The sequence below is a fragment of the Patiria miniata genome, unplaced genomic scaffold (assembly GCF_015706575.1).
Source record: "Patiria miniata isolate m_02_andy unplaced genomic scaffold, ASM1570657v1 HiC_scaffold_5, whole genome shotgun sequence".
NCBI classification, from domain to species: domain Eukaryota; kingdom Metazoa; phylum Echinodermata; class Asteroidea; order Valvatida; family Asterinidae; genus Patiria; species Patiria miniata.
This window is the reverse complement of record NW_024037072.1, coordinates 8,369,076-8,384,071: the sequence shown is the minus strand read 5'-3', so window position 1 is coordinate 8,384,071 and position 14,996 is coordinate 8,369,076. Positions and strand designations below refer to the sequence as shown.

General features: G+C 40.7%; 3 protein-coding genes across 7 annotated transcripts; all 3 read right to left on the bottom strand.

Annotated features, from left to right (window-relative positions):
* Positions 1-1,334: 1,334 nt before the first annotated feature.
* LOC119740942 (zinc finger protein 846-like) lies at positions 1,335-5,595 on the bottom strand. 4 transcript variants are annotated; one of them, XM_038216445.1, is made up of 3 exons: positions 5,507-5,595; positions 3,455-3,653; positions 1,335-2,984 (listed from the first exon to the last, which is right to left on the bottom strand). In XM_038216445.1, the coding sequence occupies exons 2-3, from the start codon at positions 3,586-3,588 to the stop codon at positions 2,036-2,038; spliced, it is 1,083 nt and encodes a 360-aa protein (XP_038072373.1). In that variant the 5' UTR covers positions 3,589-3,653; positions 5,507-5,595; the 3' UTR covers positions 1,335-2,035. The 4 variants fall into 4 exon arrangements, with proteins under 4 accessions (XP_038072373.1, XP_038072376.1, XP_038072375.1 ...); XM_038216448.1 differs by lacking the exon at positions 5,507-5,595 and adding an exon at positions 5,390-5,465; XM_038216447.1 differs by lacking the exon at positions 5,507-5,595 and adding an exon at positions 5,335-5,461.
* Positions 5,596-6,154: 559 nt separating this feature from the next.
* LOC119740625 (mucin-7-like) lies at positions 6,155-6,859 on the bottom strand. The gene has a single exon (XM_038215989.1). It carries the CDS (start codon positions 6,857-6,859, stop codon positions 6,155-6,157), a length of 705 nt encoding a protein of 234 aa, XP_038071917.1.
* Positions 6,860-11,326: 4,467 nt separating this feature from the next.
* LOC119740939 (zinc finger and SCAN domain-containing protein 12-like) lies at positions 11,327-14,521 on the bottom strand. 2 transcript variants are annotated; one of them, XM_038216442.1, is made up of 4 exons: positions 14,437-14,521; positions 13,124-13,339; positions 12,226-12,814; positions 11,327-12,177 (listed from the first exon to the last, which is right to left on the bottom strand). In XM_038216442.1, the coding sequence occupies exons 2-4, from the start codon at positions 13,255-13,257 to the stop codon at positions 11,572-11,574; spliced, it is 1,329 nt and encodes a 442-aa protein (XP_038072370.1). In that variant the 5' UTR covers positions 13,258-13,339; positions 14,437-14,521; the 3' UTR covers positions 11,327-11,571. The 2 variants fall into 2 exon arrangements, with proteins under 2 accessions (XP_038072370.1, XP_038072369.1); XM_038216441.1 differs by having other exon boundaries at positions 11,327-12,814.
* Positions 14,522-14,996: the final 475 nt, after the last annotated feature.

Sequence of the window (14,996 nt, the reverse complement as noted above, 5' to 3'; positions counted from 1 at the left end):
AATGCGCAAATCAAAAGAAAGCGCACAACACATGTTAACGTAAACATGGTTGGTAAACAAACATTGACATGCATGAACAGCGCGCAGCGCGCGTTCTCACACAAGCTAGAACACTGAAGAAATGGGATCTGGACTCAACATTCTTTACATAGTGGCGGATACAATTACTCCCATAGTTCCTGTCACTGTCCTGAAAATAAACTAAGTCAGTTTCTATTAAAAAATGACCATTTTTTTTCAGTCACAAAAATAATCTGACCCACCTCACCTCGAAATTGCAACGTGTTTCGTGCACGATCGCGCGCGCGCGTGATGCAGTTGCAAGCGCGCCCTCTCGTGATTCTAATCATTTTCGAAACCTCGTCGACCGTGATCATGATATCTGCATGTTTTTTGGCTTCAAGATATTAAATTAGGTCCTCGATTTGGGCGGACTCGGTCATAGTCCAAAATTTGGGGCTCTAATACTGTGTATTACTGAGATGTCTCGGTCAGTACGCATAGTCCAACGAGGCAAGCGTTTCAATTTTTTCCACTCGATTTTGAAATCAAAGAGGAATTCAAGCCTATACCCATTATGAACTTCAGCTGTGGCTTCCAAGCCATAGCTGAATCGAAGCCGGAGCATTCATACTTTTTTTTCCCAAAATATTTTTGTCCATCTTTAGTTAGAAATATGTGTGGAAGTTCAATAGAATAAGTGTAAACAGCTTACAAAACAAATGGGCAATAAGGGTAAAATGCATCTATTCAAAATGCTATAGTTTTCTTGAAATTACAATGTAATATGAAAAAAAATCAAGAGAGCAAGGGGCCAATGTAAAATATTTATTTACCCCCCCCCCCCCCCCACCCCAATATTCTGGGAAGACTACCCTTTCCTATTCAAATGCACCTTTTTCATCAGCTAGCACTACCCCCCCCCCCCCCCCCCCCCCCCATAGTGTAAAGATGCACCAAATTCTTTAATTTTACAAGTGCCCTTTTTTCTGAACAAGTGCCCTTTTAAAAAAAAAAAAACCTTAAGCCCTTTTTTGTGCCATTGGCCGTTACGGATGCAGCGCCTTTCTGTGAATTTGGCTCATGTACTGCCCCGAAAAGCACCATGTATTTTGTCCATTAGTGTGCATAATCGTCGGATTGAACAGCGCGCCCCCATCGACAGATACATGTAGTACCGGCACACCCCCTCCCCCAATAAAAATTACAGTGCTACACCCCCGAGATATGCCTTTTGTGTAAACAAACTAAAAAGGGACAACATATAAAGCTGCGGGATCAATGTTAGTTCACAGTTTTTTGGGCTATTAAAATTCCAACACAAAATTCAGTCATTGATAGAAAATCATTTGTTCTTTTCTGGCGAAAAAACCTGTACAATTGTTTATTTCAATTAAGTTGTATTTTACATCCTTTTAACTGTGTGTTTGAATACAATGGACCATTAATATCTATTTCAAAAGTTTACTTTACCACCTAAAAATTGACAAACCTTTTCCCTACAATTTTTCTTTCAACAATGGAGCGTCATCTTAATTATGAATGACACTCTAGCTAAAAAAAATACTCATCCCAAGTATTTTACATTTTGCCTTATCGGTACATATTTTTACATTTAATCTACAGAAAGTGTTTAAAGCCTGACAAATGTTTATAGGCCTCTTTTTTATCCGAAGTGAATGACCGAAGACCTGAAAAAAAGAAAGCGCATGCCGACTGGTCAAAATCTAGAGGTCAAGATGCTGTTGTCTTGCATAATTAATCAGCGAATCTGCTCAAATGTTATAGACCACCATGGTCTATTACATAGACTACATTGTATAAGTAAGAATGAAAAACTTAAAACAATAATGCAGAAATAAGAGTATTCCAAAGTTTTTGTGAGGCATATATTCTACTTAAGGCTGGTCTATGTCTTTATGAAGTGACAAATTTGTGAATTTTCGATGCAACACTTGTGACAGTACGGACATTGACACTGTTATGGTCTCAGCCCAGGTCTTTATGATGTGGGGTTTCAATTTCACTAATGCTTCTACTGGTCCTCGTCGGGGCTCTGATGTTTCTCTCTTTTGTGCACATTCAATGTGTGTTGCTTCACAAAACTTTTATCACAGTAAGGGCACTTGTAAGGCTTTATGCCGGGTTGCTCATGATATCTTAATACGTGTTCTCTTAGTGACTGGCCACTTTTGTACGCATTGTCACACTGCGTACATTTGTATGGCCGTTCACCCGTATGGTTATAAGTATGATACTGCAATCCACGCGCGGTTCTGTAAGCTTTGCCACATTGTTTGCAAACGAGGGGACGTTCCTGGATCCGTACGATGTGCACCATGCGTCCGAGATTCAAAGATTCAAGACTTTCTTCACTGTGTTTCTTCACATGCTGATTATAGTCAAACTTATTGGTAAACTTGGCGTCACACTCCTTGCATGTTTTGACTGATTGTTTTTCATTCTCTGTTGGTTTGGCATCAGTTTTTGCTTCGTCCTTGGACTTTTTTGTTTTCTTTTTTTGCTTGCTGACACTTTCTGTTCCCTCATCAGGCTTTCTCCTTTTTGTGTTTGGCTGGCTCACAGTGGCTGCTTCCTGTTCGTCCTTTCTTCGTTTTGTTTTTTGTTTAGGAACAGTTTTGTGCTTTGGTTTTCCTTTTACAGTCTTACTTTTTTGTTTTCTCTTCCTACTGTTGTAATTGACCTCTTCCTCCATCTCCTCACTGTAATCAGAGTCAGACTGATCGACTCCCTCAGAGTCAGATGTTTCATCTCGGAAATTCCCTCTCTGAATCTTATCAAACAGCCTGACGGCACTTCTTTCACGCAATGTCTTAACGATGACCTTGTCGCTGCAACTGCACAGTTTAGCTTGAACTCCAATGGAAGCAGTTTCTGGTGGCTGTGCAGAAACTAGGTTTACATCTTGATTGATGTTTAAATCACCACCCCATTCCATCCCTGTTGACAAATTCTTTTGGGATCTGAAAAGAAAAGGTGGCCAGTTGAATCTATCAGAATCCACCAGTTAGGTGGGAGTAAATCTGTTGGGTCCTGAATCCATCAAAGTCCCCCAACTGCTCAATCGCGGTATCCTGAATCCATCAAAATCCTGCAGTATCGCTAGGCTTCATGTCCTGAATCTACCAACTTTTTCATTATGGAGGTATCCTGAATCCGCCGAATTTTTTTTTTTGGGGGGGGGGGAGGGAAACAAGGGAAAACCCCCGAAAGCTATCAATTACATGTTCTACCTTTTACTCTTTACTACACGTACATGCAGACACCTTCATATGATCATACAAAAAAAAAAGAAATGCCAATAAAAATTCAACATTTCCCTACCTAACTACCGCATTTTCAAATGCCATGTAATCGGAAGCAGAACTATTTTTTTTGGCCTGAAATGATTGATGGTATTTGCATCTTCTAAAAAGCTTTTGAAATCTTGTACCGGTGCTGTTCCTCCAAAGCAAAAAGATGTTTCAAGAAGGAACCGGCTGTCTCAAAACCACTGGATTCAAGCAAGGCTCTGAGCTCTTCGGCCAAGTCAGGATGCAAGATCATGCTGCCGCTGGCTACTTCCATGGTGATTGTTGCTCACTTCAGCCAAACTGGATACAATGTACATCAGCAGGGGCGGTTGTATAATACTGTAGGAGAGCAATTTCTACAATATTAATTATCTTGAATGTGGGCTATGTGAATGAACATTCATGCAAAGATAGTTTGCAAATTGCATTTCATATTTTAATGATCCAAAGTGAAGACAAGGGTGCATATACAGGAAAGATTCCCATATCTGGCCATCACTTGTCACCCGGTGCACAAACTGCATGAGACTGGTCTGAAAAATTCCTAGTGTTTTTTCAGTAAATACTTCAATATTGACTTGGCGATCGTATCACTACTAGCGTGAGTAACTCCAGCTGACATGCTCATATGAATGAATATGAGCATGTCAGCTGGAGTTACTCAAGCTATGTCACTACATGATTGCCATTTTCCCTGCTAGTAAATCTGACCTTAAGCATTATTACTTTCTGAACATTTTCAGACCAGTGACCAGTCTCATAATAATATCATATGGTTTGTACACAAGGTGACAATTTAGCCTTTAGAACTTTGAAATTGTAAATTCGGATTCCGTAGGGGGACGCTAGTACGACAGACCATCTCCATCTCCATTGTTTAAGTCAGCAAAATATCCTGCCGGATACATCAACGCTAACTTGCGCACTGCATGTGGAAATAGACAACTGGTGGATAAGTCCCTTGCATTCAGACGAACATCCAAAATGTCAAAAAAGAAGTGCCCCAGCAACTGGGCCGGGGTGCTCCTTTTTTGACATTTAATTGGATGTTGGTCTGAATTCAAGGGACATATCCACCTATTAGTCTATTTCCAGTTAGTGGGACTAGTCTAGAGTGGCAGGGTATTCTGCAATTTTGCCTGGGAATCTTAAAGGGAAAATGTCCATACTCGATCGCCACTTTAACTGCCGCCAAACATATCAATTTTCACCTCACCTTGTGATTTCAACCAAGAGGAATCCAGGAAGTAGCCCCACTAGTGTGGCCGCGGTATGCTGTGCTGCAGAGGTTCAGCGCAGCATACCGCGGCCACACTAGTGGGGCTATCCAGGAAGCTGTGTAAATGCGAAAAAAAATAGGCAAAATGTGTTTTTAGAGCACATTTTGGATGCACACGTCGTGCAGAACTAAGTTGAAGCAGCCGGTCAAAACTGATTGAAGTGGCTGAAAGACAGCGGTACGTTATACGCATGACATTGACAACCATGACGTCGCATGAGCCGGCCAATGATAGTGCAATACGTCATTATGAATATTTATTTTCTCATCATGAATATTTAGTTTATTTCAATGGATACTTCAAATACGTCCAAAGATTGATCATTGCAACAGCGATCGTGCGCGGCCTAGCGGTTAAGAGTCTCGTGTATCAAGCAAGCATCCGTGGTTCGAATCTCGGTGAAGTAACTGACTGATTAATAAAGAGAAATTAAGGAAAGGAGAGGGTGAGAGTAGAGCGAGGAGGGAAAGTGGTACTCCTAGAACTATGAGGCTCCACGTGGAGCCTCATAGTTCTAGGAGTAGGAAAGTGGAGGAATAACCATAAAAAGATGTAACTTTTGGCACTAGAAAATTAATTGAAAAAAGTGGAACGTTTTCCATCTTAAAAACAAAGAGCAAAGAATCAAAAACATTTATCTCAATTTTCTATTCCATGTTTCACCAAATGAACAGCGCCCTCTCGTTTTAAAAAGTACAGTATGGTTGTGTTCCCTAACGTGGCGTACTTCGACAACTCACTTGACATCCGTTCAAATTGCTTCAATATCCAAGAGCCGATTCTGTTCAAACTTACACACGTTAGTGCCGGATTGAACACCCTCCAGAAAACCCTCCCTGTCATTCATTTTGGTTTAATACAAATGACCAAAAAATGCAGAGAGTACGACAGAGGTGTCGGGAAGTTACTTACGCAAAACTGTCGACCCCCAACGCGCGTGGTGCCAGTGCACGCCGCTGCATTGGCTGAAATGGTTTGGTACCATGCTACGGTGGCCTATGACGATCATTTGCCCTGACGACAATTTGCCGTGAAAAATAAAGTTTCATTTTATTGCATTTCATTTTATGCAGGAAACAATAAGGATTTTTTGGTGTTTACAAGTTTACAAACGGCTACAACATTAAAAACAGTTGAAAAGTAAAGACAATCTCTTAATCATTGAACCTTGAAAACAGAAAATATAGCAATGCAAAAAGACATACCCTTAAAAAAAATAATAAACAGTTAAAAAAAAACGCACGCTCGTCCAATATTGTAAAACAAATAAAAAATAATAAAATCCAGTAACTTAAATAAATGTTTTAAAAAAAGAAGTAGGGCCTACAATCCCTACAAATGACAATACAGACAAACAATACACTTTTGCCAGCTGCCAAATCGAATAAAGAAAAACAGTTACGAAAGTTGACAGGTTAAAAAACAGTTAGGCCTATGAAAGTTAACAGGTTAACTCTGCCACCGATACTGGCAAGTAAAAAAAAAAAAAATACATATCCCCATGTACGCTGAAGTTATTAAAACATAATGTTCATATATTTGTGACCGTGTGCGTGTCATTTATAGTTCCCTTTTCCTCGTTCCAACGCTGCAAATGGGACACAGAAATTCTTCTTCGATCGTTGGTTCCGTCACTCTGTTGCAACAGTACTTCAGGTGAACCCAGCTGTAGCACTTGTCGCATCGGGCCCAAAGTATTATCTTTGGACCTCCAGTTTTCTTGACATTTTTCGGCCATCTTCTGTTGCAAACAACACAGTTGTCGTCCTCATCGCTCACATCATCTGATGATGAGTCGGGAGAAGAAGCCTTGGGGCAGCATCTGCTGGTAGAAGGCTCTTGCGACTGCGGCAGTGGCGCCGTGCACGTGGCCCGCGGCGGCGGGGACTTGGGTGCTTCCTTGGCGGATGACGCTATAGTCGGTATGGGCATTGACGGTGTGATTAGGGGCGACAATGGCGAAGACATGGAGGACATCGGTGGTGACTCGTCGTACGATGCTGCCAAGTGGTCTGCTGCTGGTGCCAAGTGGTCTGCTGCTGGTGCCAAGTGGTCTGCTGCTGGTGCCAAGTGGTCTGCTGCTAGTGCTAGGTCTGCTGCTTGCGGAGTCGGTTCCTTCGATTTGCGGCCCTGTTTACTTTTAACCTTGAGGTATCCGTCTTCCTCCGTCAGCATTCGGGCACTTCTGTTTGCTTTAGGTCGCCTGGCGAACACTTCTGGAGATGATGGAAAGTGGAAACTTCTCGATAGGGGCGAATAAACCATCGATGGAAAAACTTCCCCTCTCCGGTTGCTCAAGGAGCTTGCTCAGCACGACGTCAGGGTTGAATGGGCAAATTCCAGTGCATCTGAAGGATGATACTAAACTGTCACTGCTAATTCCCATCATGTAAGCTTTGCATGCCAGCGAGGCGATGTCTTCTTCGACCAGAATATGCGACCTGTGTTCTTGTACTTCTGGAGCCAATTGTGAACTGATCTGTTGTAGGTGGCCTTGAAAGGAGCAAAGCAGCCCACGTCAAGGGGTTGTAGGATGTGCGACGTGTGTGGACTGGAGGGATGACAAATAAGTGAACTCCTTCCAACCGGGCCTCTTCAATAATCTGCAAGCTGATGTGGGTGGAATGGCCATCATAAAGTAGAAGAAGCGGCCTAACTGATCCAACTTGTGGAAGGAAATGACCCCTGAACCGTTGGAGAAATGTGGCACTGTTGCTCCAGCCGGTCTTTGTGGCATTATAACCTGTCCCTGACAAAGTCCCCTCCGTCCACTCTTGTCGAACCCTTGCCCCCTTGAAGATGATGTATGGCGTGAGCCGATTTTCCATGGCATTCCCACAGGCAATGATGGTGTGAACTGGACCCCGTCCGAGACAGCATGGAATGCTCCTTGGCTCGGCCCCAGAGATTTCGGTGGCTTGTGATCTCTCGTGATTCCTGTTTCATCGACATTGTATATCTGGGCAGGACAATCACGCAGGTTGTACTAGAAGTTTCCCAAAGTATGCCTCTAAAATTGATCTCCTGGACATTTCTGCCCTCAAGTGATCCAGTCTGCTTGGCCTCCTTGGACTTATGATATTCTTCCATCTTGCGAGGAAGCCGTAGTACCAGTGCCGTCCTGGTACAAAGTCTGTGAATCGGCACTTGCGCTCTTGATCCTCGCTGCACAAGATCCGGGCCATTTCGCCGGCACCTAGGTAATTCTGTCCCCCGGATACTTTTAACGGGGGACAGAATTATCGTCCACACCAGCGATCTCACGGATTTGACTTCCAAGATAGGAGTACCCCATTTGCCCCACATATGAAATGTGTTCTGCCAGCTTCTTTTCTTCATATTCTTTGAAGAATGTTGTACGTCCACCTTGTGGTTCCCGGCAGGTACTCCATTCGTTGCCCATCGTCTCAGCGTGGACTCAGGCAATTTTTTTTGCCGTCAGTCGATAGGAATCTTTTCGCTCGATTTCCAAAGAATGAACGGCAGCAAGCATGGAATTCTGCCGAAGATCTCTCTACAAAAATGAATAAATAAACAAACAAACGATATACTACAAGTTTATTTATTTTAAAATTTAATACATGATTAAAAATACAACTCTAGCTCAAGTTAAGAGAATAGAAAAATCAGCAGTTATGTTTCAATGATAAATTTATTTCTGACACGATATTTAAAAGGCATCCTAGACGTTTTAAATACATAACAATTTCAAGAATATTCATATAATGTCAATTACCTCTACGTTTTGCATATCTGCTACATTTACTCGATTATAATATCTATTCAAAAGTGCACCCGCACGGTACCGGTGATGCCAAGCCACATAAAAACTAGGCCTAATTGCATTCACTTTATATGTCTATTACAGGCTAAAGCAGACGACACTATTTTTACGTTCCAGTAAATTTCCAGTAAACTTCGGATTATTCTGCTTACTTTTCATTAAAACTGATAACGTTGACGAATAACATAACTTTTTAATTACTTTATTTTTGGGGGAATCTTGAATTAAAAGAAAACGTCTACTTGTTACCTTTTTTGCCATTGTTTCTGGACGTCGACGGCATCTCAATCTGTGAACATTAAACTTTTCAGTTATCGCCGCAACTTAACTTGGAAGTAGTGCACCCTCTCGCGATTTCAAACATCATGTCCAGTATGTCCGTTTTAGCCGATTTTCGGCTAACATTGACAGAATTTTTGTAAAAAAAAAACGAGTTTGACCAGAGCTGTATATACAGCTCTATGAGTTTGGCAGAAAATTTGACAGAATGGATTTTTTTTGGCAGATTTCTGGCAGAATTCCTCAAAATGGTTATTTGACAGAAAACAGCAAATTGGAACAAAAAAGTGTACATTTGTTTGAAAAAGTTTCAATCCTTTCAAACAAACCCTTGCATTATGGGACAGGTTGGCTGGTCTAGGTGCTCAGGTTCACTGGGAAACGGACTTCGTCATGGCCGGATCCGCTTTTAGCCCGATATTTACCAATATTAGGGCAAAACCTAATTTGATTTATATCACCCCGACGCAAACTTCCATCTTATAATATTTACCAATAATTTCACATCTTTATGTGACTAGATTGTTTATGATGTAATTTGAATCTTAATTGAGGCAATACTACCAATCTGCATGTGATTTAATGTATTTATAGTGTATTTCGAGTAATTCTGGGGAATTTGGCACAATTTGATAAATCGGACAGACTTTTGATATGCATTTAGCAGAATTTGGCTCTGACCAATACGGTCACCCTTGTCGTCCAGATTTTTGAACAAAATTTTTTGTTTGGCTCCAAGAAAATTAGGTCCTCGATGTGGGCGGACTTACTTGCTCAAAACGATGTATAATTTTGTCAATCCACACACTAGTCTAACGAGACAATCATTTCAAATATTTCCACTCGATTTTGAAATCAAAGAGGAAGCCCGAGTGCGTCAAAGCCGCAGCTGAATCGAAGCCTGGGTTTTAAAAATTCCTGGGAAATTTTTTTTGGGGGGGGGGGACTCGCAAACTTCATCTCTTTCGGTCGTCCGGGTTCCCTTTTTTTTTTCAAAAAAAAAGGAGGATGAGGGTTTTTGTAGTTTTTCTTTATTGAAAAATACGCCCTTTTTACTTGATAGTTAGCGCGGGTTATAGCTCCACGGTTATGGGTATTGTCTACTAGTTGATCACCTTATTGCCCAGCTCCCATGCATAATTTACAAGGAATCATACCCATCATGGCAAATTCCAACACCATATGGGAAACCGCACACATATATATCCGACTTTAATTCTCGAGGTGAAAATCTGGAGAAATAAATGGTCCACACTGATGCATCTTTTCTGGCCCAATATTTTTTTTTGAACACACCTTGTGTTCATTTTCTTGACTATACATATTGTTGAAATATTTTACACTTTTTACAATGGTTGAATTAATGGACCACTACGTTCAAACAAAATTGAATCACCAATACATTTTTTTAAACATTTTCCCTATATTTCTTCAAACAAGGGATTTTCTTTTATGAATGATATAAAAGGTATCTTAAATTGTGCCTCAACTTTTTTGCTGGATGTAAATGTTGAAATTATTCATTACTTCTGATAAACCAATAAGCCTCTGTACTTTATTAATGAAGTCACACTTTGTTTACATTTGCACTTTTCCATCGAGCTACGAATCATCTGACCCCCACCAGGTTCCCATAGAAAAGCGCACATCAACAAGGTGCGAGTCATCAGTACAGAGGCTTATTTAGATTTATGCCTGCAATCAGCACCTTTGATCTCATTTAGCTGATTGCAAGTGTGCGATGAAAAGCACTGAACAACACTTCAAGGGAAAATACAGCATTTGCAAACATCAAAAAATAAAACTACCAAATCGTTTTGAAATACCTTGCTGGACTGTTAGTGAATGACAGTGTAAAGCATCCTGTAAAATCATGGCACCTGGTATACTGTCATTTTCAAGAAAAGTGGTATTTTTGTATCAATTTCCAACGCTGGTCGACCAGCGTTGGAAAAAACTGGCTTTTTTTCAAATACTGGCCCCAATTGACCATCGCACTTGTTTGCAATCGATTACACACCTATGAACGGGTACAAGCCAGCTAGACTGGTTCCCTGACCTTACAATTCCCCAATGTATGTAAACTGCTCTGTTTCTTCTTATATGGAGTCAGGGAACCAGACTACAGGAAAATGATTGGTTTTCTTGGTTTTTATAGCATTTTCGAACCCAAAACCTCAAAAAAGTCAGTGTAACGATATTTGCTATATATTTCCAACCCCCCAATTCCATCCATTTCTGAAAATTACAGCAAAAGCAAATGATGTATATTCCCTTTAAGCGCACCCGTCGCTTTCACAGATTTCACAGTTTGACATGTTTATTTGACCTCTTTCACATGCCATGATCGTTATGAAATTTTGGAAATAAGACAAGTTTTACAGTTAATAACAAGTCATTTGCAATTGATTTGAGGCTTCCCATTTTTTTTCCGGGCAACTTTCAAGTCACCTTCAAGGAAAAGAGGAGGGGGTGGGGGCAAGGAATGATTATTGACTTCACAAAGTTAAGTAACAAATCTACATTTTTCAAATTTAAATGGAACAGGTTTAAAGAAGAGAGGGAAATGATTACAATCAGAACTCTGGCTTTAAAAAAATCTGATTTTGCAACATTCTTTTGTTAACACGACAAAGTGAATGTAAAAATATTTAGTCTTTTTTTGGTTATTTTTTTTTGGTGACAAATAAGAATTCCCATTCTTCCACAAATAAGAATGGAGAACCTAAAAAAACTATGCAGAAATAAGAGTATTCCAAAGTTTCCATGAGGCATATATTCTACTCTGGTTAATGATATGTCTTTTTGAAGCGACAAGTTGTGAATTTTCGATGCAACACTTGTGGCAGTACAGATGCTGCTATGTTCTCGGCCCAGGTCTTTCTGATGTGCAGTTTCAATTTTACTAATGCTTCTACATGTCATGGCCCGGATGTTTGTCTCTATTGTGTAGCCTTAATGTGTGTTTCTTCACAAAACTTTTATCACAGTTCTGGCACTTGTAGGGCTTAATGCCAGGGTGATCGTGAAATCTTAATACGTGTTCTATCAGTGATCTTTTATCCACATAGGCCTTGTCACACTGTGTACATTTGTAGGGCTGTTCACCTTTATGGCCACGAACATGACGCAACAATCCAGTGAGGGTTCTGTAAGCTTTGCCACAATACTTGCAAACAAGGGGGCGTTCCTTGATCTTTACAATGTGCACCATGCCTCCGAATTTAAATAAATCGGGTATTTCTTCAGTGTAATTGGGATCTTGTTCTGGTTGGGTTGCTCCGTCCTTAGACTTTTCTGGCTTCTTTTTCGGCTTGCTAACACTTTCTGTTCCCTCATCAGGCTTTCTCCTTTTTGTCTTTGGCTGGCTCACAGTGGCTGGTTCCTGGTCATCCTTCCCTAGTTTTTTCTTCTTAGGAACAGTTTTGTCCTTTGGTTTTCCTTTCACAGTCTTACTTTTTAGTTTTCTCTTCCTACTGTTGTAATTGACTTCTTCCTCCGTAGGACTGTAATCAGAGTCTGACTGATCGACACCATCAGAGTCAGACTGATCAACACCGTCAGAGTCAGACTGATCGACATCCTTTCTTTGGTTTTTCTTCTTAGGAACAGTTTTGCGCTTTGGTTTTCCTTTCACAGTCTTACTTTTTTGTTTTCTCTTCCTACTGTTGTAATTGACTTCTTCCTCCATCTCCTCAGTAGGACTGTAATGAGAGTCAGACTGATCGACACCGTCAGAGTCAGACTGATCGACATCTTTTCTTTGGTTTTTCTTCTTAGGAACAGTTTTGTGCTTTGGTTTTCTTTTGACAGTCTTACTTTTTTGTTTTCTCTTCCTACTGTTGTAATTGACTTCTTCCTCCATTTCCTCACCATCACTGTAATCAGAGTCAGACTGATCGACACCGTCGGACTGATCAACTCCCTCAGAGTCAGATGTTTCATCTTGGAGATCCCCTCTCTGAATCTTATCAAACAGCCTGATGGCACTTCTTCCATGTAATGTCTTAACGATGACCTTGTCGCTGCAACTGCACAGTTTAGCTTGAACTCCAACTGAAGCAGTTTTTGGTGGCTGTGCAGCAACTATACCTAAAGCTTGCTTGATGTTAAAATCGTCATCCCATTCCAACTCTGTTGACAAACTCTTTCGGGATCTGAAAAGAAAAGTCGAAACATTTGAAAAAAACAAAACAAGTGAAGTCTTGAGATCTGTCAAAACAAGAATAGGCAAGCCGAATGAAGTTGTACGTGACATTCAGTGAGAAATTTAGAGGACAGTAAGCAGTACAGAGCACACACAAAAATTCTATTCAAATGATCAAGAATGACTTTTCACTGGAAGTCTTTGCGTGGCAACACGTCTGAGACTTTCTGTCCATCACTCAGTGCATGAGATGGGTATGAGGAGGGCACTAGGCTGGCCCTCTGGAATTAGAGAAATAAAGCGTTTTAACATCTAGTACCTGTGCTGCTCCTCCAAAGCAAAAAGATGTTTCAAGAAGGCACCGGCTGTCTCAAAACCACTGGATTCAAGCAAGCCCCTGAGTTCGTTGGCCAAGTCAGGATGCAAGATCATGCTGCCGCTGGCTACTTCCATGGTGATTGTTGCTCACTCTTAAATGAGACACTTCAACAAGGGGTAGAGGTATCAGGCCAAGCTAGCTGTTGTAGAGTAATTTCTGAAAGAGTAAGTTAGTAGTACAAAACAAAATGATCATTCAAATGAAAAATAGTACAGCTCAAACCACTCCGGCAAGTCAAACTACCTGGGTCAGAAGTGGCAAGTTTTGTAAGATACACATCTGCTGAATTCAGGTGATTCACAATGCAGTGCGCCACCAAAAGTTTGCCATGGAGTCAATTTTTTTCAAGTTTCTGGTCAACAAAGCATGGCCCATTTGAATAAGTGTTTATACATGTACATGTTATAGCTTGGGGCATAGTGTTCTGCTGCTTTACAAAAACACACCATATTGATAAAAAGCAAAGCAAAGGGCAAACAGATACTGGGATCATACAACTTACCAACCTACTGAAATGAAAAATGAACAATTTCCAAATGTCCATCAGGGTGACCGTTTTAGCCGAATTTCGGCTAAATTTGGCATCATAGTTTATGACGTTTGTCGGGCGCACGGCGCGGCTTGCCATACAAACAGATCATGAACTAAATAATGCATATTCATTATCTTGCCCAAGCGCACCGACATAATGCATACATTACAACGCGGCCGCCATTTTGAAATCACATGGAGGACATTTTCGGGACGATATTTGTGGAAGATGGTGACTGAAAGTCGTCTTTTGGCCAGATGGATGAAAATATTGAGACCAAAGAACGTTTTTTTCGAAAAGGTATGAGTTGCTCTACGACTAAGAACCTTAACTTTGGAAATGTTTGTCCATGGACGCGAAGATAATTAATCTCGATCAAAATCCGTAGCAAAATCGCTACATATTCACAGTGAAAAAATATTCAGTCTGTGGGGAAGCATTGCGCGTCTGGCCGTACTACAGTACAGTACTGTACGGCCAGACGCAGTCGGGCTAGAGTCCCGAGAGTGCCGTCTACTTACAGACTTAGCCGGAGTTTACCGTACTCTTTAAAAACTCTTTACGAATCGGCAAAAAATATGCCCACGTTAAAGTAAAAAGCAACAATCATTGGGGGCCTGCATGTCGTTCACTTTGTCTCCGCCGTCTTAAGTCTACGTTGTTCTAAAATGAATGCTTTAAAGTTAAATAATGAAATTTGAAGGCACAAAAACAAACTAACCTGCCTTTTCTCAAAACCCTGCGCGGTAGTTTTTTTTGCAGTTCCCACGGTTGAGCGCCCTCTCGTGATATTTTGGGAAACGCACGCATTGCCATAATAATGTGGTGACCGTTTTAGCCGATTTTCGGCTAACTTTGACAGATTTTTTTGTAAAAAAAAAGTGAGATAATTATAAACAGAAAATTTGACAGAATGGAATTTTTGTGGCAGATTTCTGGCAGAATTCTATAAAAAATGGTTTGACAGAAAAACATAGCAAATTTGAAAAAAAAAGGTACATTTGTTTTTAAAAAGCCTCATTTTTTTTTTTCAAACAAACCCCTGCATAATGGGCAGTGTTGGCTTGTCAACTCTAGGGTGCTTAGGTTCACTGGGAACCAGACTTCAGCGTGACGCGCACCGCATTTTGTCTGAAATTTACACAATTTCATAACATCTTTATGTGACTATAGATTGTTTATACATGTATTCGTAATTTGAGTCTTGGCAATACAACAACAACTGCATGTGATTTATGGTGTTTAGTGTATTTTGAGTAGTTCTGGGGAATTTGGCAGATT

What these genes read in the sequence shown, in the direction of transcription:
- LOC119740942 (XM_038216445.1), bottom strand. Translation starts at nt 3,588, where the DNA reads ATGGAAGTAGCCAGCGGCAGCATGATCTTGCATCCTGACTTGGCCGAA. An exon ending in GCTTTGGAGGAACAGCACCG is followed by an intron (nt 2,985 to 3,454) that starts GTACAAGATTTC and finishes TTTTCTTTTCAG; the next exon opens with ATCCCAAAAGAATTTGTCAA.
- LOC119740625 (XM_038215989.1), bottom strand. Translation starts at nt 6,859, where the DNA reads ATGGTTTATTCGCCCCTATCGAGAAGTTTCCACTTTCCATCATCTCCA.
- LOC119740939 (XM_038216441.1), bottom strand. Translation starts at nt 13,257, where the DNA reads ATGGAAGTAGCCAGCGGCAGCATGATCTTGCATCCTGACTTGGCCAAC. An exon ending in GCTTTGGAGGAGCAGCACAG is followed by an intron (nt 12,815 to 13,123) that starts GTACTAGATGTT and finishes TTTTCTTTTCAG; the next exon opens with ATCCCGAAAGAGTTTGTCAA.